At 40.0% G+C, this 25,686-nt stretch overlaps 2 protein-coding genes across 3 annotated transcripts; both read right to left on the reverse strand.

Annotated features, from left to right (window-relative positions):
- Nucleotides 1-215: 215 nt before the first annotated feature.
- On the reverse strand, nucleotides 216-15,364 carry LOC131969558 (tripartite motif-containing protein 3-like). 2 transcript variants are annotated; one of them, XM_059330609.1, is made up of 13 exons: nucleotides 15,230-15,364; nucleotides 6,662-6,834; nucleotides 5,853-6,093; nucleotides 5,499-5,650; nucleotides 5,185-5,365; nucleotides 4,360-5,089; nucleotides 4,063-4,166; nucleotides 3,814-3,981; nucleotides 3,552-3,720; nucleotides 2,966-3,025; nucleotides 2,657-2,727; nucleotides 2,064-2,204; nucleotides 216-1,966 (listed from the first exon to the last, which is right to left on the reverse strand). In XM_059330609.1, exons 2-13 carry the CDS (start codon nucleotides 6,805-6,807, stop codon nucleotides 1,814-1,816), a joined length of 2,316 nt encoding a protein of 771 aa, XP_059186592.1. In that variant the 5' UTR covers nucleotides 6,808-6,834; nucleotides 15,230-15,364; the 3' UTR covers nucleotides 216-1,813. The 2 variants fall into 2 exon arrangements, with proteins under 2 accessions (XP_059186592.1, XP_059186593.1); XM_059330610.1 differs by lacking the exon at nucleotides 15,230-15,364 and adding an exon at nucleotides 8,700-9,452.
- Nucleotides 15,365-16,571: 1,207 nt separating this feature from the next.
- Nucleotides 16,572-23,166, reverse strand: LOC131970196 (inverted formin-2-like). Its single transcript, XM_059331526.1, has 11 exons — nucleotides 22,894-23,166; nucleotides 21,883-21,944; nucleotides 21,081-21,183; nucleotides 20,865-20,950; nucleotides 20,680-20,780; nucleotides 20,503-20,573; nucleotides 20,307-20,414; nucleotides 20,125-20,195; nucleotides 19,910-20,027; nucleotides 19,653-19,817; nucleotides 16,572-19,561 (listed from the first exon to the last, which is right to left on the reverse strand). The coding sequence occupies exons 1-11, from the start codon at nucleotides 23,101-23,103 to the stop codon at nucleotides 18,281-18,283; spliced, it is 2,376 nt and encodes a 791-aa protein (XP_059187509.1). The 5' UTR covers nucleotides 23,104-23,166; the 3' UTR covers nucleotides 16,572-18,280.
- Between the last annotated feature and the right edge of the window lie 2,520 nt (nucleotides 23,167-25,686).

Genomic DNA, 25,686 nt, shown 5'->3' on the forward strand with positions numbered 1-25,686 from the left:
TGACTTAACTGGTGAAATCAGGTCATATCCTGTAGCTTGGAAAATCAATACACTGGGGAGGGTGGGATGTTGGTGATGGGTGTTTAGCACAGTGCTGTGTGTAATTAAGTCAGACCAGGAAGTTGCCTTATTCCTGCGACTGTCTCTTCTGCTGTGGCACCAGGGTTTCATGACATTACACAGAATGAACACTAGGGGGAGCAACAGCAGCAACAACTCTACTGGTAAAGGTTTTTCCTTTGGAGTCATGGCTTGATGTAGTACAGGCAGAAACTCAGATCTAACAGTGTTTTGTTAGATAGGTTACAACAGTATCATAGGCGAGTGTATTCTAAAGCGTGAGTTTGCTGGCAAATGTCTAATAATTAAAAAAATGTTTCCTATGTGAAAGTCAAACCAAAAACACTGTAAAACAGAATTCATATTCCTTTCCGATCATTTTTTGTGGTCCTGGATCCAGACTACATTTGTACAAATTAACAGTTTTTTCACAAAGCTCCCAACATCTCCCATGAAAGCTGACTATCAAAAAGAATGAAATAGGCCCATATATATTTAAAATGTTGTTCAATTGACATGGTGATCTAATTTGGATGGATTTCCTGAGTTATGTTCTGTTTTGTAACTGATAGCACTTCAATGAATAAAGCTTTTTAAATTGTTAAAGGCAAAATGACAGCTCAATCAGTTCATATCTTTACCCATTAATTCTTAACAGAGAAACAAATAAACATCCTATTTTTGATGACATCCCAAATGAAGACAAATATATATTTGTAGCTTTGAAAAAGAGCTGCTCATGTGCACATACATTAATTCAAATTTTCCATTTGTGGGGGGATTCTGAATTCTGCTTTAAAGTGAAATTTCCCTTGATGGTAAAATGTGAAGCTCTAAAGGAAAAAAAGCACATCAATTTAGAAAAATAATCTGTAAATGCCGAGCTAGTGTATAAAATAAAATAAATTAGCTTTTTTTTGTTTTTGTTTTTTTCCCTTTAAAACAACCGATATTAACAAAAATGATAATTGTGCTGCTTACATTAGCAATAAATATGACACTCTTCTTTTAAGCATGTGCTGAGTAAATTTAAAAAGAACACCTTTAACAGCTGCCATACACACGTTTAAAATCCTGGAATCATTGACTGCTGCTCTTTGAATAGCCAAAAGGCTGTGTGTTTCAAAATCATAGCACATACGGAGTGATCTAATATACACAATATACATTTATGTATATACATTACATACAGCAAATCAATGCACAGATGGTGGTGACATTTTTATGTGAGATGTAAGTAAATGAGAAGTTTTACATTTCATTGCTGGAGAAGCGTAGTGCTGTTCATTTCACTGTAAGCATTAACTAGTTCATGAGAAAGCAACGGATGGGTACACTGTGTGGTTGCCTAGGCATTAAGATAAAATAAACTTCATGCATTTGGACAAGTTATGGCTCATTAAATACTTCAATCTATATCCTACCCTGTCCGGTCTCACAGAAAGTGTGGTTTAATAATACCATCGTCAACAGTGTACAACACACAAAAATGTTTTTTGCACATTCTCTAAAACCAGTCAATATCATCATGTCCATTACTTGTCCCAAGGATGCTACATTATCCAACTTTAAAAGCAACCTTCAATACACATCTTAAGGAGGATAAACTCAGGAACAGACACTTAATTATATCCAGGAGATCAGCTGATGTGCACATCAAAAGGCTGTATTGGAAAGGTCATTGCACCCTGTGGAATACATTGGCTGTGTCGTTGTCAGTGCTTGCAGTGGTGAAGATGGCTGTCTCAGGTCTCTACTGCAGGTAGCGGTAGACCTTGAAGCAGTGGTTCCCAGAGTCCGCCACTGCCACATGACCATCAGATGTGAGGGCCAAGCCCTGAGGGCCATAAAGGGGGTCTGCTGATGTATTGATGTAGGACAGGAAGGACCCTGAGCTGTCAAAGACCTGGTTGGTAACACAACAAGGGAAAAGGTAAGTAATATACTTACAAAATTGCTCTCTGCATTCCATGAGATGTAGTTTTCTTAAGCTAACCGCTAACCTGGATCCGACTGTTACCCCAATCAGCAACAATGATATTTCCATTGGCATCGACAGCTACGCCTGTTGGAGCATTGAACTGGCCATTTCCCTCTCCATGGGAGCCAAATTTAAAGAGAAACTCACCATCTGCGTTGTACACCTGCAAGGGAGATTAAACAGGAAAGAGAATGGAAAATGACACTCTGCTGTCACACATAATACAAATATAAGGAAAATAAGAACAAATCATTCAGGTCATTCAAAAGCAAAAGCTGGTTACCTTATATCTATTAAAATTACTTATTTTCTTACAATTCTATTTGTTTTCATGAAACTGAGTGATTTTATATTGCTTGCTGCCCCCCACCCCCACCCCGGACTAGACTAGCCACGTCATTGTACAAGACTAAGAATGGGAAGAAGAATGGTAACCATGAACATATATAAGTATCACCAACATTTAATTTAGATTACTGAAGGTAGGTACTGCAGAGCAAAAAAACAGGGGGAAGAGGTACTTGAGAAGTTAAAATGATTCAAATACAGCCACCACTTTTATTGCAGGTTTGCTACAATAAAGAAAAGCAAACACATACTTGCTACACACCATACCTTGACTGAATGGTTATGAAAGTCTGTCACCACAATTTCATTTTTGTTATTTACAGCCACAAAGTGAGGACCTGGAAGCAGCAGGGGAAAGAGAGGGGGAAAGAGAGGAAAGATGAGTCATCCACTGCCTTACAACATATGAGAGGAAGTTCCACAACTATTTTTGGACTACAAGACACGGTCAGAACACAAAGACACTGAGTTGACGTTGGACAAGACGTGATACATGACAGAGCTGATGCATTAACATGTAAAAAGAAGATACATTTTATTTTTGTAGTTCACATTCACGGTGGATTAATTACTTACTGAAAACAGGGCCAGATTTACTAAGCTTTTGTTCCAGTGCAATGTTTGCACTGCCTTTTTCTAAAAGAAAAGAAAAGGTCCAAGTGAGAAATTAAATTGAAAGTACGGGTGATTTTTCAACTGAAACATTGCAGTCTGTGCAACAACTGAAGCCATATCAATGACTAGTGTAGTAATGCGAGAAAATTCTATTAACAGGCGTTTTTGTTCTCCCATCGTCTGACTGGGAAGCAAAGACAGGAAAACAATTCTCACATCTTCTTCATGCATCAGTGTGCTTGATTAGATTATCAATGCAATAATAAAGAATCACTACCTGTGCCTGGATGCCTATAGTTAAACAAGCAGCATACATGCTTGACTCTAAAATAAAGCATGCATAGACACATGCTGATCACTTCATTATTGAGAATTGTACAAATGAGCATCCTGTAAGGAATAAAATCATAAATAAAATCCGTAAATCTGGCCCAACCACATGCACTGAGACATGAAGCATCATTTGGTGCGCATCTTGTCCTCCTGTAAAAGATGAAGATTAATGAAATGATCATAGGCAATTTCTACTTCAAGTATTTAACAGTACCTGCAAAGTGTCTGTCTGATGTTCCTCTAGCTCCAAACTTTGTCACCAGCTTCCCATTTGATTGGAAGATGAAGACACAGCAGGCTTTATTGTCAACCGTGATGATATGTCCATTTTTATCCACAGCCACACCTTTGGGTCCCATCAATCTTCCAGCACCAATTTTGTTCTGTGACAGGCAGAAGGACACTTTAGTCATTTACTGTAACAGTTTGAATTTCTGACATGAAAACATTTGATTTTCCAGGTGGACACCATTCACCTTGAACTTGCCATCCGAGGAGAAGATGCTAATCCATCTGTTGTCGTAATCAGCTACAATTATGTCACCATTCACGTCCACTGTGACCCCTGTGGGCCGCTGCAGCTGCCCTGGTGAACGACCTCTGACCCCAAACCTCATCTTGAACTGGCCATCATTTGAGAATACCTAAAACAAGAAAAAAAACCTTAAAAACCTACACAAGTAAATAATTAGTTACATTTAATTTCAACTCAAGATGACACTGACCTGTATACATTGGTTGTTGCTGTCTGCCACCACAATCCGTCCATTACTGGAGGTGGAGATGCCTTGTAGGTTAGTGAATTCTCCTTTGTCCCGCCCTCTTGTTCCTGTCGTAACAACACATCAGACTTCTTCAGCACAGTGCATGTGTAAAAAAAAATGTACTTGGTTTTTTAACAGTTTGAACAGGCACATCAGCTCCTCACATTATCCAGAGTTATGACTCAGTGTGTGCTCTAGAGAAAAACATCTTAAAGCTCAGTCAGCAGTAACCATAATTAACAGCAGATCTTCACCCACCCACTCTGTAGATCAGCTCATCTTCTATTGGGTTTTCCTTTTTCTTAGTGGTGCTGTACATGCTGGAGGGTCTGCGCACAGCCTTCTGCCGAACATGACCTCCTCCTCCACTCGGAGACTTTACTCTTCTCTTCACGTCGTCTGGTGACTGCAGGACATCTGACGGCTTAACAGCACGCAAACGGTACGGACTCCCCCTCACAGGCTGTTCATATAACAGCAAAGAGAAGGAGAATTCTCCCTCGGAGCGGATGGTATATCCAACCTCATAGGTGCCGTTCTTATTGTCCACCACCTCAGCTTCAGTGCACCCTCCATCTGCAGAGATAATCTCTGCCCTCAGAACAGCATTACCCGTCTTCACTAGTTCTCCATCCTTGTCTTTAGTAGTGACTGTAACAGTAGTGTGCTGGCCAACCAGTGCATGTCTCAGGCCTTCACCGGTAGCAACACTAGTATGGCCTACAGTCCCTGTTGTGATCAGGACTCCCAGATTCTGAATGGAGCGCCTCAGTCCATCCGTCTCCACCTGGCATTCCAGGTGTCCATTTTCATGGGGATGCTCAGGAAATGTGTGTCGTGCCAGGGCACTGACCCTCTCACCCATCTGCTTCTGGACCAACAGGACCTCAGTGGCGCTGCCATGGCTCAGGGCCTGCTCTGTGAAGTTACAGCTGCTTTGAATGTTCTCTTTGCCCTGAAGCAATGAGGTTAGCTGGGCTTGAAGCACCTAAGAATATCCAAAGAGACAGAGGCAGACAGTCAGTGGTGCTTGTACTAAAATGTGGAACATTACAAAGAAAAATAATCAAAACGACCTCAGACCTTCTGCTTAGAGCTACAGATGTTTTCCACCTCAGTAATGAGAGCAGTCTTGCGCTGGTGTAAGGCCTTCTCTAGCTCGTCAAAGGTATTACTGATTTCAGTCACCGCCCCATTTTTCCTCTCTGTAAGCTGCTTGGAGATCTCATTGACAAGCTCAATGGCAGCCGTCAGCTGAGGTAGTCTGCCAGAAGAAAGTTAAGAAGATGAACACAGATTAAAACTCTGAAATTAGACTTATCCATATTTCTAATACTTTCATCATCTTCAAGTGCAATCACATACTTCATTTTTGATAAAAGCCCAGAAAATCATACCTGTTGCGCACAGCGTCCAGCTGATTTTTTAGCGCGGACTTATGCTGTTCCAGCACATCCCTCAGAGGAACTGTCACATGTTCCCTGTGTTCTCCTTCTGTACACTCCAGACACATGGCTGTTTCACATGACTCGCAGTAAAACTCCATCACCTGCAGGTGGTGCAGTGGAGCAAAAGACAATTGAACACTATATTTCTGTGTGTAAATGTGCTGACAAATTTTAACATATGTAAAGAATAAGTAATGACATCTTTTGACAGAGCACAGCATTGTCATGAACGTGGTGGTTGATCTCTGACAGGTCTGACCTACTATAAAACATAAAAAACCTTGGTAATATTGTAAAGCTTACCTTGCCCTCATGGTTGGGGCAAGAGAGGGGTTGACAGGCTGTAGCTGCACTGGCTGACTCAAGAACATTACCGGCCTCAGGTCGGCTGCACTCTGGGTCTCGCTGTAACACTTCCATTAGGTTTGTGATAAAGAAGTTGTTCTGCAGGGCTGCCACACCCTTCTCTGGTAAGATAGAGGTCTGTCTGCATACTGGACAGGACAGCGTCAAAGACTGGGGAGGGATGTAGTTCTGTAGACATCTACAGAGGGACAAGATGTTTAAGAAGTTAATTAGAGGACTTAAGCTGCAATGAAGCACCAATTCCATGGTCAGCATGGTGTAATACTTTTCTTTCAGACTTGCTCAAAAGACAATAACATTCTTGTCATTACAGTTTTTGGCTGGGCACAACAGAGAGCATCAAATTATTTAAATAACTGCACTATAGGTCCCATGTGGGAGAAACAGAGCTGTGGAAATCACTGTGCTTGTTGCCAATAATGCTATGCCATAAAAAATGCTGCTGTCTTTTTATTGTAGCCAACCTCAGAGTGGTTGGTGCCTTACATCATGCGGAAGAATGGCTGTCATAAGTGGTGTGATTTTGGGCCATTGCACATAGTTTTGAAAGCACTTTCAACATCCCTTTGAATATTGCTTAAAAATATTTTATGGCTCTTATTAGATTCCATTGTTTTGCTGTTTATCTTCCTACTGACATATTATTCTTATCATATTAGTCAGGCACCTGTAAAGCACCTACTGAGAACTGGATTGTATGAAAGCTGCTAAACAAATAAAGTTTGATTGATCAGTTCAGAGCTTACTTCTCACAGAAGGTGTGCAGGCAGGGAAGGACCTTGGGGTTGTGATAATGGTCCAAACAAATGCTGCAGACCAGGAACTGCTTGTCTATCTGCCTGACCACAGGGCTGGTGCTCCCGGTCTCACGCTTAGCCATAGTGACGGACATTCAAAGGGGGCACAGGGACCACTTAACCTGTATACACAGTGGGGAAAAAAACAGGAGAAAGGTCAAGAAAGTCTTGAGGAAATGTTCACACTGGGTGAAGAGGGTGTATTCGCTCACCCTCAGCATGAGCAAAGGAAGGGATGAGTCATAATGCTGCAAACGTAACAAAACCTCATCCAAAGTCCATATCTGCTGGGATTTTGTGCACCCTCTCCCTTATTAAACTGTCAGTAGGATGAGCTTCTTTTTTCACAAACACCTGCATAACCAGAGGTTGTTTAACTTTATAAATGAAAACCCTAATAAGCTAATGCAGTGGAAGAAAAATGAATACATGTGATTATTAACGCCGCAAGGCAGAACTCTCAGTCGAGACAACTATGCAGTCTAGGAGCCAATATGTCTGTGTTTACAGTGATGTTAGAAGTGTAGTATATGTGTATATATAAATATGCTGGTAACAAAAAGGCTTAAATGCATATTGTGTAATTCCTGGTAATATTTACCATACACAATGTCCTCTGTTTTGTTGTTTAACTTTTGTTGAATTTCAGATGATAAGTGGATGCCTGCTGCCTCTCTGTTCAGATAGTTGTTGCTGTAACATGAAATTGTATCACTGGGTCAAGCACAGATTATCTCAGTGTGCCAATGACATGTTGTACATCTGTCATATTGTACATAAGCACATAAAGGATTACATGAACACCAAAAAAACAGGCACACTGCTTGCAAACAGCATTGATCTGTATTTCATGTAATGTTAGGAAGATTTCTGGCACTGGTAACATTGTGAAGAACACTGTGAAGAACACTGTGAAGAACACTGTAGCGAACATGCCATTAGCCCCAAGCTCTTTGTAGTTCTCACTTCATTTCAGATGCCGTTCTTGTTGTCACTAACCACGTCTGTAATGCAACATCCTCTGATAACCTTGAGTCTGCATTATGTATGTTGAATGAACGCTCTCCATCCTTCACGCAGATTTCATAACAGATAGATGGAAGCAGGAGCCACTTATAGGAAAATTTAAGGACTGATGTCTTACAAAGCCTTTGTGTTGTCTGTGGCACGAAGAGCTCTAAAAAGTTGAATCACAGATTCAATGAAATTGCAAAGGCAATTTATTAATTGAAGCAAAAAAACAAATATATTCAATAGTAAATGTCAGTCCCTGAAAACTGGAATGTATATATCTGTAGACTGTGGTTGTTGTTATGATGGCTGTTTGAGAAACTACCAGGCCTAGACATGGGTTTTCTCTTTTTATTCTTTGTAAACCAGTAAACAGCATCCTGACTGATTATGTTCTTATGATGTGGCCAAGACTTATAAATGTATTGTGATAATAATTCCAAAAAAAAACAAGAAAACTTCCACTTGGCTGAGTGAGATACGGCTGATAGGTAACACAAATGCTACTGAAAGCTAACTTCTTTTGCAGCACACTGTGTCATAGAAACACTGCCACATGCTTATTTGAAAAGGTGAACTCTGCTTAGTTTACGTTCATATATGTTGAGAGGTCAAGACGGACAACAGATACATGATATGCAGGAAGTTGAGGTGCTAATATAACCAATGTGGGCCAGAGAACATAACAACTTGAAACAACATGACTTAACTGAAAAGAAACAAACCCAAATTCAAACATGAGAACAGATCCTCTCGTTGTCCCTAAAACAGTCTTGTGGATCAGAATGTTAGCAGTTACTAATTCTTAGAACTGATCATATGTTAAGAACTCCTTATTTATTTCATATATACACACCACAATGACAAAGGATATCTAAATGACCAGTTATAAGTAGAAATAAAAGTCATGATCTGGAGCTAATTAATGCTAAGTAAATACACACAAACCTTTCCTTAGTAGGCAAAGTCAACTCACCCATCATCCCTTCATGCGTCACAGCCCTATGACTGTACAGTTCTTCGGCCTCGCCTCACCTTTCATCCACTGTTCCAAATGCAGGGTTTGTAATTTCTCTTTTGAGGTTGCATCGACACAACTGATCTCTCAGTCTGACAAGGGATACTTACTATCAGGCTGGCTACTATCATCACCTAGCACCAAAAGCTAAAGCTCCCAACTAGGCCTGTTGGCTCAGCCTTGACAAATATAGCTAGGCCCCTTTTCTTTGAGAGTAAGGAGAGGAAAGAGGAAGCTTTAAAACGCCACTCCCCAAATTCCTCCTAGTTCCTTCCCTTGACTCCCAGCTTGCTGAGTTCAGGCACCACCTGTCTGTCTGCCTGTAGGGAGATGGGGGGAAAATTCACAGGGAACTGGGTTGCCTGTCTCACATGAGCAAGCAGGCCTCAGAGGCAGCTGTCCCACTCTGCAACACAGAGCAGCGAGCTCTAACAATGGCATTCCAGATCTGCTCACAGCTCACCGCCCCACATCTCTTCCCCTCCCTTCATCTATTTTTCTTCTTTCTATTGTCCTCTCTTTTTTCTCTTCTCTTTTTCAAAACCACATAAATGCACTCATAGCATCAGCAGGCCTGATCTCAGCCACAGACGTCTTGCAGATGGGGATTTTCACAGGCACGCAGGCCCCATTGTTGCTCCTTGCCAAGTGACTACAAGGCCTACTGACTTAGGAGCTCTGCCGAGCGCTTTCACTGTCCACAGAGCCAGCCCTTCCCCGACCCGCTCTGCTTCCCCCTCCTCTTGTCTCCCCTCAAAAACCCTCCTCTCCCTGGACTGTCTTCCCTTCACACAGACTCTGAATTGCAGCAGCTGAACGGTGACATCAGGAGGAAGCTTGAGGAGCCAAAGCCCTCAGGCTCCTCCCCTCTCGGCTGGCTAGTCGCTGCCTTTAGGGTTGCAACAGTCTCCCCCCGCTTTCCCTTCCCTTCCCCTCCTCCCTGCCTGTCCGTTCTCTCAGCAGCCCTCCTCAGCTCAGTTCCTCCCACTTGCCTCACCACAGAAAGAGGATCTTTCTTTAAAAACAGTCTCTCCCTGACAGCAGGTCTTGGTAGTTTTGCTTGTGCTTAGAGAAAAGCTGAATAATATGAGCAAAATAATGCACCCAATATTTAAAAGAAAAGACAGAATAACATCAAATAAATATTTGCTTTCAAAGGATTGTTTAAATATAGAACTTTACAAGAGCCTAAATATAGGCTACATCATATATGTTATATTCCTAAGACTGATAAACCTAAAAATAACAATGAAATCTATCAGGTGAGATATAACAAAATAGCTTTGAAACATTAGACATTCAGTAATAGTGACAGTAGAGTACAGGCAAGAGACCTAAATCGGTAGTATACTGTAATGTTTGAGGCAGCATGTGACTAGATCCTCTTCAAAGGTCTGTCACGAGAACTCCATGATCAGCACTTCATACAGATGAGGTCAGTTTCTCAGGTCAGTATCCAACTGTGGTTTCTCTGTACTGTATCTGTCACACTGGATCATGACGTCTGCAGAAATATGAATGTTGTTTTTTAATTCAGCTGTTTCACTGCAAAGCAACTCTTGCCACTCTCACCGTGCATTACAGTTAAGTGGCTTAATGTCCTCGTGCAGGGTTAGGTCCTGTCTGCCATCTGGATTACTGTGTCTCCCAGACTCTGATGACACCATCACACCCAGTCAATTCAAATCTGAATTAAAGCAAACTCTTCACATACATTCACAAAAAACCTGGCCTGACTCACAACATGCTATTACCACCAGTGAAGCTGTGGTAGGCTTTGCTTGTAGACCAGACTATAAGGAGGTATTCCCAAACTTTAGATGAGTTGTTTGTTTTGTAAACACTTCTGCAGACAGGGACATCTAATATCAGTTGTTTAATTGGATTTTAACAATGGGCAGACATTCAGAGAAAACATTGCTCTCTGCTTAATCAGCTTGGATTTCGTCTGCTACATGAGAGCGGGTGACCATGCCCTGCTCCTTACTCCTCCCATAAAGAGCTGTTTGTTTTATGTAGTTGTGAGTTGTGTACTTGGATTAGAGAGCTATCATGCTTTCTGCAAGTTATCACTCTAAGGCTTTCCTGTCCTCTATAATATAAAAAGTAATGACTCATGGCCACTAGTGCAGTGCATTTAACTACTTTCAGTGTAATGAATAAAAGAAAGACATGTTTTTGCCTTGTGAATAATGGGTTGAATGAGTGATGTTATCTTTTGTGGATGCGAAAACATCCCACTTAGAATCACCCAAAAAGTCAGACTGAATAGACGATCTACTTCTCTAACCCACTGTTTTTTAATTATTTATTACACCTATTACATAAGATTCTGTACCCACTCTGGTAAGTCAGGCCACTCCAAAAGGGTAGGAAAAAATACCTATATTTAGTAATTTTTCTATGGTTTCAACACACCAAATTGAATTAAATGTATTCCATTGAACTGATGTGGTGACAGAAGTCTCAGTGACAAAGATCTGATAAGATAAAATGATGTACTTGGTTCTATATTTGAGCTTAATACAATAAAAGGATATGTTCTGCTCTCTGTGCATAACATGATACTGCAAATATCTGCAAAATCAAACTGATGTGCAAAGCAGTAAATGTGTCTAAGTACAACAGTACGTCCATTAGTCCATTACATGTCTACTGCAATAGTTGTACTATGATTCCACTGAATGTTAAGAAATGAAACTACTCAGGATTCCAGGATGTTTGCACTTCAAGGGCCATAAAAAGTAGTTTCCTATTCCATTGTTTGAGTAAGAGACGAGCCCTTTTCTTCAAACTTCATCCAGCATTTTAAGGCTGTGTTTCAGTATGATCAGTTTACTATTTTCTATACCTGTGTTTGATTACATATTCCATTATTTGGAAGAGTTGCTCTGTAATTATGTCACTCTGCAGTGATATCTTCTGTATGTGTCACAGCTGGGAGGACTTAAGGCTAAGAGACTCAGACTAAAGAGTTTTCCGAGCGTTTATTTCAGCACTCAGCTGTGTGCTGGACCGGTAAACATGGGCGAAAGTCTCAGTGACCTGAAGTAGGAAGTGTTGGCCCTCGATGATCTGCTGTCAAGATTGTGTTTAAATATAGACTGTAGTTTATGTTTCCATCCACATCTGTTGTGTCCTTGTGCATGTGTCATCATGCAGTAATTGTTCCTGCCTACACAGCCCTACCAGAACCATCCTGAATCTAATTTTGAAAACACTCACCAGTACTGATTTCTTTTAAATATAAGGATGTGTGTGGATTGTACCTGTGTTTGTCTGAGAGAGAAAGAAAGAAGAATTCAGACATAGGTCAAGTTTGACCGATTGCGCTGTCCCATTTGTAGGCTACAAGCAATAACAATACGAAGAACCCTTGTACTGTTTAGAACAGCAAGGCTGATGTTAATCTGAGAAAGAGAGACATCCAGAGAATCAGATTTCTGAAAGCACATTTCTGTCTTTTGGGGAGTGTTAAGGGGCTGTTGTGGGGCCAGTGAGGGTGCCTAGCTCTATGATGACTCATCAATCATTATTCACACTACACAGAAACCTCTGCTCCTCAAACTAACAAGCTCCCCTTACACTTCACTGCATCAGATGAAGGAATCTGTCTCAATGCATCAGTCTCTGTCAGACCGGTCATAGCAGTGGACGTTGGGTTTCACATAATGAAAGAAAAAAATAATTTCTGTGGACAGAATGTATCAGGCCTTCGAGAACAACAGACTCAACATAAAACACAGCCATTTCAACCATGGCTGTTTTTCTGTTACACTGTTTTCATGGAGTTGATATTATCCACAGTTGGGCTCAGTCTTTGTGCAGTATTTATATTTCATGCCTGTCTGAGTGCATCAAAATACATTTGGATAAAGAATTAATTCCCTGACCAAAATTTGCTGACCAAGTCTGCACATCTGTAACATTAAGTATATAGAAATGGACCCAATTAGGCACTGTACATCAAAAGACTAACACTGTAGTTGTCTTTCATATGCCTTTGTCTGCTGACATAAGATCTGACAACTAATGAAAGAAGACAAGAGAAAGTGACCACATCATGTCAAGCGCCGTAGTCAGCAGAATTTTTAATCAACACTGGCACAGAAAGAGTCAGGAGACATTTTTGTCTCTCCCAGTGAGCCCACTATCACAAAGGCTGGCAGAAGACAATGCGGCATGTAGGCTGTGTGGATGCAGGCACAACATGCACTGCAGATTTTATTAAAGGTCGATCGGTGCACAGGCACGGCCCCCTGCCTGCGACCCCTTTCCACCTGCAGTAAGAACCACAGTGACTGTGGTGTCTCATAAGGTGACTCAGATGGACGCATGATGTCCTGATGACATGTTGTCCTGTGCAAATACACAGGCAATATTTTGCTTCATGATTCTTTTACCAGTGGTCATTTTGAAGAATTAGTGGTGTTGCAACTTGTAAACATGATAAAATAACTTTACAACATGACTTATGAATTTTCAGATTGTATAATGAACTGGATGTGATTCTGGCATTACAGTTTGTTGGGCAACATAAATATTTAGTTTGATGAAAGTGCTGAATGGTCTCCACTTAGCAGCTTTATCCCAATGACAAAGAATATACAAAAATGCATGTTGAAATTGGAACATCTTAATAACAGGTATTTGTGTTGCGTTGGGTTTACTTAAACATGTTTGACCAGGTAAAAGTTAACCTTTAAAATTGTGAGTAATTTTCAGTTCGTGTTTTGTATTATATATATACTGCCAAATACACAATGATGTTTAACAACCTACTAGTTTACTAAAAATAAGGATGGTGTTAACGTTCCCTTGCTAAAGTTTTAAAGATGAAAAACTTTCATAACTGTACATATTTGTACAATGACGGTGAAATTGTTTTTCCTAAAATGAACAATAAAATTACCCCCACCACCACACCACCAGTAAAAGTGCTGACTTTTAAGAACAAAGCCTAAACAATGGATTCAGGAAAATCCATCTTAATCCATTTTAACAGGGGAAATTACACAGTCTAATGATTGGCTTTGATCAATCCTCAGTGTAGACCTACAGCACATATAGTATAATGAGCAAAATACAATCCACTGAAGTCAATATGCATGCTGTTGCAGTTCCTTGGCAGAAAATAAGTAATGGTCAATCTTGAGGATGTGACTTAAAACGGAATTAGTTAGGAAATGACCAAATTTACTTTTATGTGTAAAGCATGTTTATACCTAAAGGAAAGTTCAGTCTTCTCTATGAGAAATATGCTTTAGGTTCAGAGATGATATAAGGACCTAAACATATATACTGCCAACAGACAACATTTTTGAAATTGTTAATATTGAATTTAATCATATTTTGCACCACTTGATTTCAGTGCACAGGTTAAGAACATAAACAAATAAAAGTTACTATCATAGACCTCATTTACATGAGTGTGATGGAACCTGCAGATTAACTTATTTTGACAACATGTAGGGTCCGTTACAAGTACATTACTACTGTATAAGGCTGTATATGGTCATTTCTAAAATACAATCTGAATTATGTTCAGTTTGCACTTCATCATTGTTCCGGATTTAAAAAAGATGCTGACAATACTGGACATAATCTGAGACTTCAAGCCCATGTTTATAAACTGAATGGAACCTGAAGTCCTGAGACAGACATGTAAACCCTCTAAGTATCTGCCCTCAGGCACAGCATGCAGGACCGTCTGCAACCTCCCTGTGACCCAGTGCAGGCAGCCAACAGAGTAAAGCCAGCCAAACATTTCCATCAGCTGCTCTAAACAAGAACAGGACTTTGGAGGTATAGCTTTACACCAAGATGAACCAGATTCCAGAACAAAAGACCAATCAATAAGGAACCACTGAACCATCTGCCCTCAGTGTAGGCCAGAGGTGTGAAATGATGCATTGGTTGTTGCTGCAGTACAATGCCTCACAAGGACTCACAGAATGACATAATCAAACAATACCAATACGCTGATTCACATGTGGCTCACACAGCTTCCCAGCAATATAACCCATAAATATTCAAATCAGAAGCCATCACTAATCCTCTAAACAAAAGGGCATGTATGCCTGATTACAGAGCCCAGCCCTCAGACTGCAGCAGAGATGCCCACCTGCTACAGCCGGCAGCCAGGGCTGCCTAGGAGCTAAAATGGAGAAGTGTGTGGGCTGGTTGAGGAAGCAATAAAGAATCAGAGCAGTAGAGTGTTTTAGAGCAACAGTTGCTCTAAAACGAGGCTGGAATAAAATGCTTTAACTTTGTGTTTAATGACAGATGAATAAAAACATAGAATATATCACAACAGAGAGGCCAATATCAGTAATATGCCAATGCACAGATGCTGGATGGGATGGAGCAATCAATTATTCATCCGCTCTCATCCCAGTCATTGTATTATTCAGGACTCCAGATGATGGCACATGAGAAAGCAGAAATACGATATCATAAAAAGAAGTGAATAGCCAGATTGTACTCACATGAATACCCAGCAGGAGGGAGTGGAGTGTCAGCATTGCAGGCCGTAGAGAAAGCTTCCCATTGTCAGTGTCCCAATCCTCTACAACAAAATCCACAGACCGGGCGACAGAAAGGAAAGGGCAGGGTCTGTCTGGGAGAAGAAGGGGACAGTAAGGAAGAGGAGAAGGGAAAGGAGGAGATTAGGGGGGTGGCTTACATGCAGCATTGGTCAGATGGCTGCTGGGAGGAGTTAAAGAACCCAATAGCATATGGAGGGGGTAGGGAATATGCAAAAGAGCTGAAATCTCAGGAACTGACTGAGGGATACAGTCTGTCTGGTGCAAAGGGGTTTGGCTTCCGTAGATTCCGCCCAGTTCCCTTAAAAGGACAAAGGATGCAGTGTATTACCTTAAGCTTTGAATTGATAAAATGCAAAGAATTATTGGAGTAAGAAGACAGAATGAATATAACTCTGATGAACATATTCAGGCAATAATGAAAGTGTGATATAACAGTTTCACACCATGTTTCATGTTAGATTCTCCTAGATCTTGCATCAGGCACCAGTTTCTTCCATTTGTAACTGTAAAAAGAGAAATTGCTAAGTACCATGTAGAATCTATGACAGCAGGGAAATGAGATGGTGCGGGGGAAGGTGGAGACGGGGAGTCCTGTTTGTTCTGGATGATACAGTTATTTGGGTGGAGTCAGGGGATGGTGGTATAGGGGTTGATTCAGGGAACTTGATGAGTCTGTTCGAATATGTAATAATATAGGCTGTGTATAGAGGGGAGAAATTGTATTTTTCTATTTAAGTAGAAGCAAGAAAGAGGTATTTGAAGAACAAAGCAATTAGCTTGAGCTTAGCTCAATGAATCTTTCAATCTGAAGGTTTATTTGTAGGGGAGTGGGGGATGGGTAAAAAGATGCTCTAGGTAAAACCTAATAAAAAGCAGGATGACAGAGAAAAGGGATGAATGAAAAAAAAGGTGGCAATATATTATAATTTGGATGTACTGTGTAGGGCTGCTGTGGTGGTGCAGGCGGTGGGAGTTTTGTTGGGGATGGGGCTTGAGGTGAGAGGCAAACACGGTCATCTCTGGGTTTTATTCTGCAACGTGGAGTTGCCATGGAGACTGCTTCCATCGTAGTTTAGTCAAGATGGCTGTTGCAGTCTGGCAGCAGCAGCAGCAGCAGCAGCAGCGAGCAGGTCACACAATATATACTGCAGGTACCTCTCAGTGCCAAGACTGAGACAGTCAAAATAGCATATAACATGGTTTGTAACATATTAAAGATGGAGAGTATAAATATATAACTATTTAATGAGCATTTGTACAGTATGGCAAATAAATAAATCAATACAATATTTTAAATTTAACAAGTAATTTTTTAATGTAATAGGCTATCCCGTATTGTGTGTACCAACTGATTACTGCAAGTTCCTGCAATTACCTGGGAATAAATAACCAGATAAAATATTATAATCGAATCATAATTAGCACATGTTACAGCAAGTCTTTTTCATTTCTAACAAATGATGCAAAAATACACATAATCCAATGATAATTGCTTGGGAGCATTCAAGTTTCAGCATTCTGTGTAATCAAACATTACACAGGTTGTAGATATTTATAAATATGTTGTTTATTTTGCATTTGTGAATAAAAATGTGTAATTTAAAGCTATAAATTATCCTACTTGTAGAATACAGTTACCTTGACTTTTCTCCCCTTAAGATATTCTAGTATATACTAAAATTGATATTCATTTATATTTATTTACCACTCTCATTGATGAGAGGTACAATTACAAAGAACTCAGGATTGAGCGACAGCACTGTTTGGTTCTCTGTAATTGTGATGTCTATCCATCTTAGTCTAATAAACATTTAACTGCAAAGAACCACAGAAATTATTCAGATTACTCCAGTTGGTATTTAAATAAGAACAAAACTAACTAGGACATTATGATTACCTCATTGTTAAGCTTCAGTCATATATCCTATAAAGTTAATTATTGTAACTGTGGGGTCAGCTGCTTAGGGATACCAGTAGTTGAGTTACATTTTGAAATCCTAGATGTACTGGCTCAAACTGTGGCCTCACTGACCCCTGGTATCTGCTCTTAGTTGGTTGAGCGCTGGGGTCACTGGCTGGCTTTGCCCGAGCAGTGTACAGGGATAAACGCATGGAGACTGGCTCCCTTCAATCATAATAAGCCACCAGGTGTTGGCCCTTCAACACAGTAATCTCTTCTCAAGTTTATTTGAGATCAGCACTCTTCACTTTGCCAGCAACAGTCCATAGTTCAGTTCTGCCTTAGATACAGGCTGCCTTTGTAACACTGACCCATTTAAACTCAATACAATGGCTGAATTGAGTAAGACCCTGAAAGCATCCTCAACATTCTGCATTTTTTATGTGATTCTGTTACAACAACAGAAGAGGAAAACAAATATGCAAAAATAGAAATGATTTCTTGTAAAATTGAAAAATAACTGTTGTATTCAAATATGGAGTAGAAGTAGTCATTTATCAAAGTATCAAAAATAACAATCAAACCAAGATTTTACATACAGTCTAATTTCACTCCACTCTCTTATCCTCACACTCACCATTATTGTACTTTCTCAATACATTCTGCAAGATTGCACACTTCGATCTAGACAAAGAACACACACACTGCAAGTAATACCCAATCGCTCCAACTGATGAGTATAATACTACACTGACAAGGGAATGTTATCAACAGAGAAAAAATATTTTACAGTGTGTGTGCCTATCGTTCTTTTGTTTACTAGGCAATGAACAGCCTGAAATCAACAACACCCTTATTTTCTGAGCAACAGCTCACCATATCACTGTTATATTCTGCCATCTGGTGGTACAACATACACAATGGCTGTTTTTCCTCAAACCTTATCTTCTCCAACAACTTTCCTAGAACCATCTATCCATTGCTTAACAACCTCATTATCAATTTACAAAGGCAAATTGCTGAACTAATTAAATGCAACAATAAAGTTAATGGTAAAGTCTCTGACCTTCAAATGGTCTATCTTTCAAAGTCTATACACCAGAGCCCATGTCCTTATGAACAGTTTCCTTGCTGTTCTGCGATTTGCTCATGTCTCCAAGCCGTTTTAAAAAGCTAAAAAATAGTCCAGAGCTTTCAGTCTTAACCCAGTTACTCCTGGGGGCAACATTTTCACTATTATTTTTCGAGTGGGCGCCTGCGGTCTCCATTGATTTGCCCACTTCATTTTGGTCTCCAAGACCTTCATCTGGAACATGTGTCACAGAAACATTTGGCTTGCTTTTCTTTTCTGCTGATGGGGCAATATGGTCTGGAGCATCAGATTTTTTAAAGTAGTGAGAGATATTAGTAAAGTCAAAAACTAGTTTTGAAGAATTTTGTTCAGCACCCTCTACTGGCAGTGTCTCTTTCACTCTTGCTGCAGAATTGGGAGTTCTGATTGGAGCTTTAGTGTACAGATTAGCTTCCTCTTCCTCAGTTTTATGGACTTTGGTGGGTAGAGTATGGCGGCGGCCAAGGTTACGTTTTGCGGAGGGCTGAGGACTGAGTAAAAATTTCACTAAATCCTCGTTGGTTGGATCATCAGGATACCTCTCTGTGTCCTCATCAAAGGTGCGTTGACGAGGCAATTTGGTGAGTCGCCCAGGAGATTTTTGACTGTCCAGAGAATAGTCCCCAGATGAGACACTGCCACGGCTTCTCTGAAACTGCATAACTTTTTTAGATGCTTCACGCAACTTTTGGGCTTCCTCCTCGTTATTATCCTGTAGATCCTCCTCACTTTCATCGGTGGTGGCTGAGAAGGATCTGCTTGAGGAGGAAATGCTGGTGGTCCTATTGGCTGGGTGTGCAAAACCTTTGGAGTCCTCTTTTATGGAAGTTTTCACCTCTTCTTCATGAGGAGAGACACTTTTTACCTTGTTGTCCTCTCTATTAGACTGGTCTTTCTTTTGCGAAGTGTTTTCTGTGAGTTCAACTGCTGAATTCCACTCTTTTTTGACCATGTCCTTAGCTTTAAAAGACCCTTTTCTTTTTTGATTTCCATTGGGGAGGTTTGCCTGAGAAGTAATTTCTGACAGGCTCCCGTTGTTGGGGCTGCCACTCGTAGGGTTCCCATGAGTGGATAAGGGCCTTCCTTGTCTCCTCCGAGAGACACGATTGGTAAGGAAGTTATTTAGTATGGACTGCAATTCAATTCCATCCATTTCCTTGTCTCTGCTGGAGCAGGTAGCTGTGGACCTGCGCTTGGCAGCACTCTGCAACCTGTCTCTGTGTCTCCGCTGCACCTCCGCAATCTCTCGAGCCTTGTTTTCCTGCAGACAATCACACAGTTATTGGATCAAGCAGGAGTTTATTTTTCTCATTTTGCTAGGCTAAAGGAAACATAGAAGTACACAGGCTTACCTGCATGGCCCTCCTAAATTTCTCACAAAAAGAGTTGAAAATTGAGCAGCATTCCTCCAGTTTGAACTTGTTTGGGTTTTCACAGAAGTACTCTGCCACAGCGTCACTCACTGACTGCAATTCCTTAAGATCAGTTTCTATTTCTCCCAAGCAGACTTCAGCCTCCTAAATGTAGCCAAAATTAAATCATTAGAACATGTAATCACCATTAAAATTCACACAAATGGGCTGAATTCCTCAAGAAAAGGCTTCCTCACCTCTAGAAAATCCTCCATCTGTGCCTTTAGGTCTTCTTGCTTTAAGGTGTCAGCCTTGGCATCTTGAACTTTCTTTTTCTGTTTATTGAACTCTGCTTCAATTTCGCCTTTATTCAGTCTAAGAATAAAAACAAACAAATGAAGAGAATAAATTGAGCTGTTAAGCAAATAAAAAGAGAGGTAAATATACAGTGTCTGTGCACCAGATTGTTCACCTTGCTGCAGCTTCAATGTTTTTCAGTTGGTCTGTGAAATGGAGCAGGTCCACATCTGCCCTCTCAGCTTGCTGTGATGAATATGAAAGTTTGTATAAAAATCCCATTCCATAAAGATATCATAATATAGAGAAAAAATGACTTAACATTGCAATCAGATCAAAGTAATAAAGGCTACTTGCAATCACGACATAATGCATGAGATTCATTCCGGGTTTGTTTGCTTTGGTGTCTGCTAACTTCAACAGAGACGCCATTCGGAAGCCAATTGCACTGCCTGCATAGCCACCCTATTATCAAAAAAATATAGAGACTCAGAGATGTACAAACACAAATGAACATTATTCAAAACTCCAGTAATCATTATTATATACTCACAGCATTCATATAATTTCCGGTCTTCAGTACCAGGCGAATGACGGAATGGAGATTATCAGACTCCAACAGCTCTAAGAAAAATAGACACACATGATGAATTCTCATTCTAAATTGGTTCAAAACTCTATTTTGTATCTATTTTGTATGTATCTAAAATCCTGGAAAAATAAATGTTACCTCTTCCAGCTGCAGTCAACGTGGCAATGAATTCTTTCATTTCATCCATGAGGGGGAAAAATTCCTCTTTAAGCACCAAGCTGCTGAGACGCTCTTTATAGCTAACAGACACAAGGTTTCCATCATTAGTAAACTACTACTGCTATAAAACAATTTCAATACATTGAAATATTCAGGTAGCTCACCTGGGAATCCTGACCAGCATTAGCATGAACAGATCTGCTTCTGGGAGAGCTGATTGGTCGCCCTTAAAACCGATTAGCTGCTTCTCCTGCATTTATTGAAATAGCCAAAGAAAAGCCCACAAATCTTAAAACCAGACTGCTTTTTGAACTAGCAACAAGAGTGTAAGATTTACAGAACACATTAGACATAAAAAAAAAAGCAGCTGTCACAAGTACCTCCCCTTCATCTGGCAGCAGCTTGCACAGCTCCCTCAGTTTTCCAGGACCAAAACTGACATTATTTCCTGATATAATTCCTTCAATCATGTCTTTAACAGGCCTGTGGAGTAAGATGGAGAAACGGATAGGGTTAAGATTTTTAGTCACCAAATATATTGTTCGTTTTTGTTTGTGTTGCTTTTTCTCATGAGAGGTGTGCCTCTACAATAACACCACAATTCTGCACCGCTGGAAAAGTTGTGCTGCTGACAGCAACAAGCCTCTACCTGCTTAAATAGCTTTGCAAAATAGCAACACTCCTGATGTCAATTCTGAGAAAAACACATGCTGTACAGGGCATTAGAATGATGTATAACATATTTGCAACTGTATGAAAAAACATGAAAATGTTTGGAGGAAATCAAATTGAGCAGAAGCACTTAATTATTAGATAAATATGTGGATGCTTATTTTATTGCTGAAATTGTTGTCAGCTTGCAAATGTTTGAGGCCACCATTAAGAGTTTTACAATTGTTTTTCCATTTCCTGTTGGATCTGTTGTGTATACTAAATAGCCTTAGGCAATACATTTACAATACCTATGAAAAATTGGTCTAAGGGTTGGCAGGGAGGTAACCTGTTGGAGCTGTAGAACAGTGCAGATCAGACCTGCCAGGACATGTTGGCTTTGTGAGTTTGTGAGTATGATGCAGTTGTCTCGCAGACTAATCAGTCTAACTCATCCTGCGTTGTTTTACAGTGGGATATACCAAGATTATTGAGCAAAACCAATCACACCTTATACTACCACTGACTCACCGCTTAAATTGCTTTAGGAAAATTCCAATGTTCATGCTCCTCTTGGAGTTGAGGATGGAAACCTGGGAATGGAAAAAGACAAGGACCTGGATATAATCAGCTTGTCAGACGCTGAGATAGTTTTGGTACTGGCTTGAGTAGTGTCTCTTTTAATCACAGATACCTTAGCTTTCCAAACAGAGAGTATACTCCAAAGGTTAAGGAGTCTATGAATAGATTGTATTGACCAATCAGGGTAAAGATACCATTTCGATTCAGTGACATTCAGTACATTTTTTCAGTGTCTCTCTTGGAAAATGGGACATAGGTCAGTAAAGTTTGGTTACAGATTTTAACCCACTCTTGTTTGACTAACGACCTCGGATGATCTACAAAAGAAATGGCAGTGAAGATTATAAATAGCTACGTTTTGGCTTAAGACCTGCCTTAAAACTAATGGTAATATAAGTAGTTTATTACAGTAGCTCGTATACAGAGCACAAGTAGGCTAGTATACAGAATAGTGCTGTGTGAGGACACAATTATACCGTCCTTTAACAAACAGACATGAAGAATAGTGAGTCTCCACCCTTGTATTGAGTGATTCTAAATAAAAACACAATGTTCCCAAGACAAACATCACATTCTTACTATTCAAGTAATGCAAGGTATAAAACAACTGATTATTTTTCTACTTTTACAAGGGAAGAGAAGAAAAAGAGATGTTTTGAAAAATATACTAGTCCTACTCACTAACAATCACTGTATTAATTTCATTTCTGGAATGAGATCAACAGAAGAGATCTACATCCAGTAGAGTTTGCTGCAATACTGGTTTTAGGTTGTAGCTGAATCATTGTTTCCTGTTTATCTCAACTGCATGCCTAGAAAAAGAAATAGCAGTCCAGGTCTAAAGAAGTTGTCTCCATATCTCAGCATTACACAACAAAAATCCCAACAGACCCTTGGGGTTAAAGTGTTACTCTGATTCAGCAAAGTGTGACACCAATATCTCGTGGCTGGAAAACTCACCATTACCCCTCCTGAGGCAGCAGTTGGCAGGCCCCTCAGACTCTGGCGGTTCAGGGCCTTGAGTTGTTGTTGGCCCTGCTTGTGGCTAAACAGCTCCTCCATGTGATCAGTGTCCAGTTCATATTCCCCATCAGTCTTATCTTCTGTCCAGATGTTGTGTTTTCCTATCACACTGTGTTTGGGAAGGGTTTCCCAGTTAAAATTGCGCATCCTAGAGCGCCGGCGCTCCCCTTTGGCAATAAAGCCAGAGCCATGAAGTGGTGGAGGGAGGCCAGGGGCTGGTGGTGGTGGAGGTGGTGGTGGTGGTGGTGGTGGAGGAGGTGGAGGTGGAGGTGGAGGAGGTGGTGGTGGTGGTGGTGGAGCGGGAGGACCTCCTGGTTGCATCTTTAGTCAAGGAGTTCTCAGCAGGTTTGGGATGCAGTCATGGTTTAAACCCTGTAAAGAATTTGCAGTGAAATATCAGTTGTTCTGAATGTTTTGATAGGATGTAGCCGCTGTGGTGGAGGGACTGTCCAAAATGTTGCCAGTTAGGATGATGCATTCAGACTAAAAGGAACAAAACAGGGTGTGGGGACGGATTAACACAAAATCTCAACTACACTATGACTGTTGTCAATAATGTTTAGCAATGGATAAAACATTCACTTTCTCTACAGTAGGCCTACCTTTAATAAATGTAGCGCTTTAAAGGAATGCAAAGAGAAACAACATAATATGATACACTTAAAAATCATGATGAAGAAGTAACTCCAAAACTATCACAATACCCACAAAGTGTTAGCAGATTATAAATCACACTTTGGGAGGTACTATAGCTTTAAAAAATCGATTATGTTACTCTATGTTATTACAAATTGTGCAATTCCCTGGGGGATTAATAAAGTTCCTATCTATTTAAAAAGAATAGCTTAATTACCGCGTGTAAAGGTCTGGTGTTACAGTTATATGACCCCATTAGCAGTTAAGGGTCAGGAAGCCAACAGACAACTTACCTTTATTTCTTATTCAGCTGCTGCCACTTTATCCTAATTCGGGTCCCTTTTTGTCTTATTCCTCCGTTGTATCGCTGAAACGTCACGAGGAAAAGAGTGACAACAACCTGGATAGCGCGAGGGAAGAGTGTCGAAACTACCTGCGTGTGAGCGACACGCCCTGGGAACTCACTTATGTCCATAGCAGCCCACACCTTCCGAGCAGGAGGAGCTCTGGGATTTATGCTGAAGTCATTTTGGCTTGTTGGCTGGAATTTGTGGCCACGCTGTTTTCTGTCCAGCTGTCATGAACCTATATGAGTAGTCCACTGGATATATAGACGCCTGCAGCGTGATAAACGTCCCGACTGATAGGGGCAGAAATGGATTTCTTTAAGACGTTGTAGTAGGCAGACTTTTAGCACTCTATGTAAATAAGTAAGAACACATTACTAGCCAGCTTTAGAGATGGTGTGCTAGATTGTATTTTTTGTCAGCAAAAATAAATACATTTGCAAGTATATACATTAGTAAAAAATTAAACAACAACATACTGTGATTAAACATTAAGCCATTTGACCAGCTTACACAATGTCATTTGTTTGAAGGTGGGCTGGTGGACAGACTGCCCTTTAACTGTTTGCAGTGAACTCAATTAGCAGCAAGCACTTCAACTCTGTCCCAGAAATGATAAGCCCAGAATGATATCTAGCCTACTATACCCTAAATGCATTTGTATGCAAATAATTTCATTCTCTACAAGTCTTTCAAATTCTAAAGGGGAAACTCCATAAACTGTTTCAAGTAGACCCTCCATCTGCAGTACACTAATAGAGATTTCTTCTGTAAAAAAAATATTGTAACTAGCTGTTCTCCACTAAAATGAATGAGCTGTTCTTCACTAAACAGATTTTCTAGATTTAACCATTCCACATACAAATTACAATATAAATATAATTAAGGCTACTTAGACTTTTACACCTTTGTTTGCCTTTTCCCAGCAAATGAATGCCAAGTGAATTCATGAAGTGCGTGAGTACAATTTTCAGAATCATTTTTGCTGCATACATCTATTGAGAGAAAAGGGGAGTGAAAATAATTATTAAATTCATGACTTAAGATAGTAAGACCAAATGTATGCCAACTCTGAGCCTTGTGCTATATCAAGACAAGCTTAAAACTCACTTATGCTTCAGACTGAAGTGGGTTTGGGAGGCTGGAAAAAGGAATGATCATAATAACATGTTTGTAATTTTAATGTTGTCCTGCCATGTTGCTAGCTGCACACACCTACTGTACACAAAGAACACATCCGGCTTGTTTAAACCACTGTTGTTAAAATGACATCATGCCAAACTAGTCTAGCCTTATTCAACATCCCTCAAACCCAAGTAGGCTAACTCAACATCAATAGACATATAAGTAGTAACACAAAATAATACAAATTTACTCAAACATTCATTCTGAGAATATGGATACATGTGGTTTCACATGTATCCAGCATTCCCATTCACTGTATTGTCATTTACATATTTAATATTAATTATTGGATATTAATTATGTACATTTGACGCCTGAAGCTAAATAAATTAGGTGAATCAAGATAAACACAATAAAAAAATGGTTTTATATATATATATATATATATATATATATATATATAGATATATATATATAGATATATATAGATATAGTAGGCTAGTGTGTAATGTGTATTTCTCAAACCCATTACATGTGAGGTTTTTAAATCACTTAAGGTTGTTAAATGTGAATAGAGCTGTAATTTACATGGTCTTACATAGTCCAGGTTGCAATTCTAACT

This window comes from Centropristis striata, chromosome 4 (assembly GCF_030273125.1).
Source record: "Centropristis striata isolate RG_2023a ecotype Rhode Island chromosome 4, C.striata_1.0, whole genome shotgun sequence".
NCBI lineage: Eukaryota > Metazoa > Chordata > Actinopteri > Perciformes > Serranidae > Centropristis > Centropristis striata.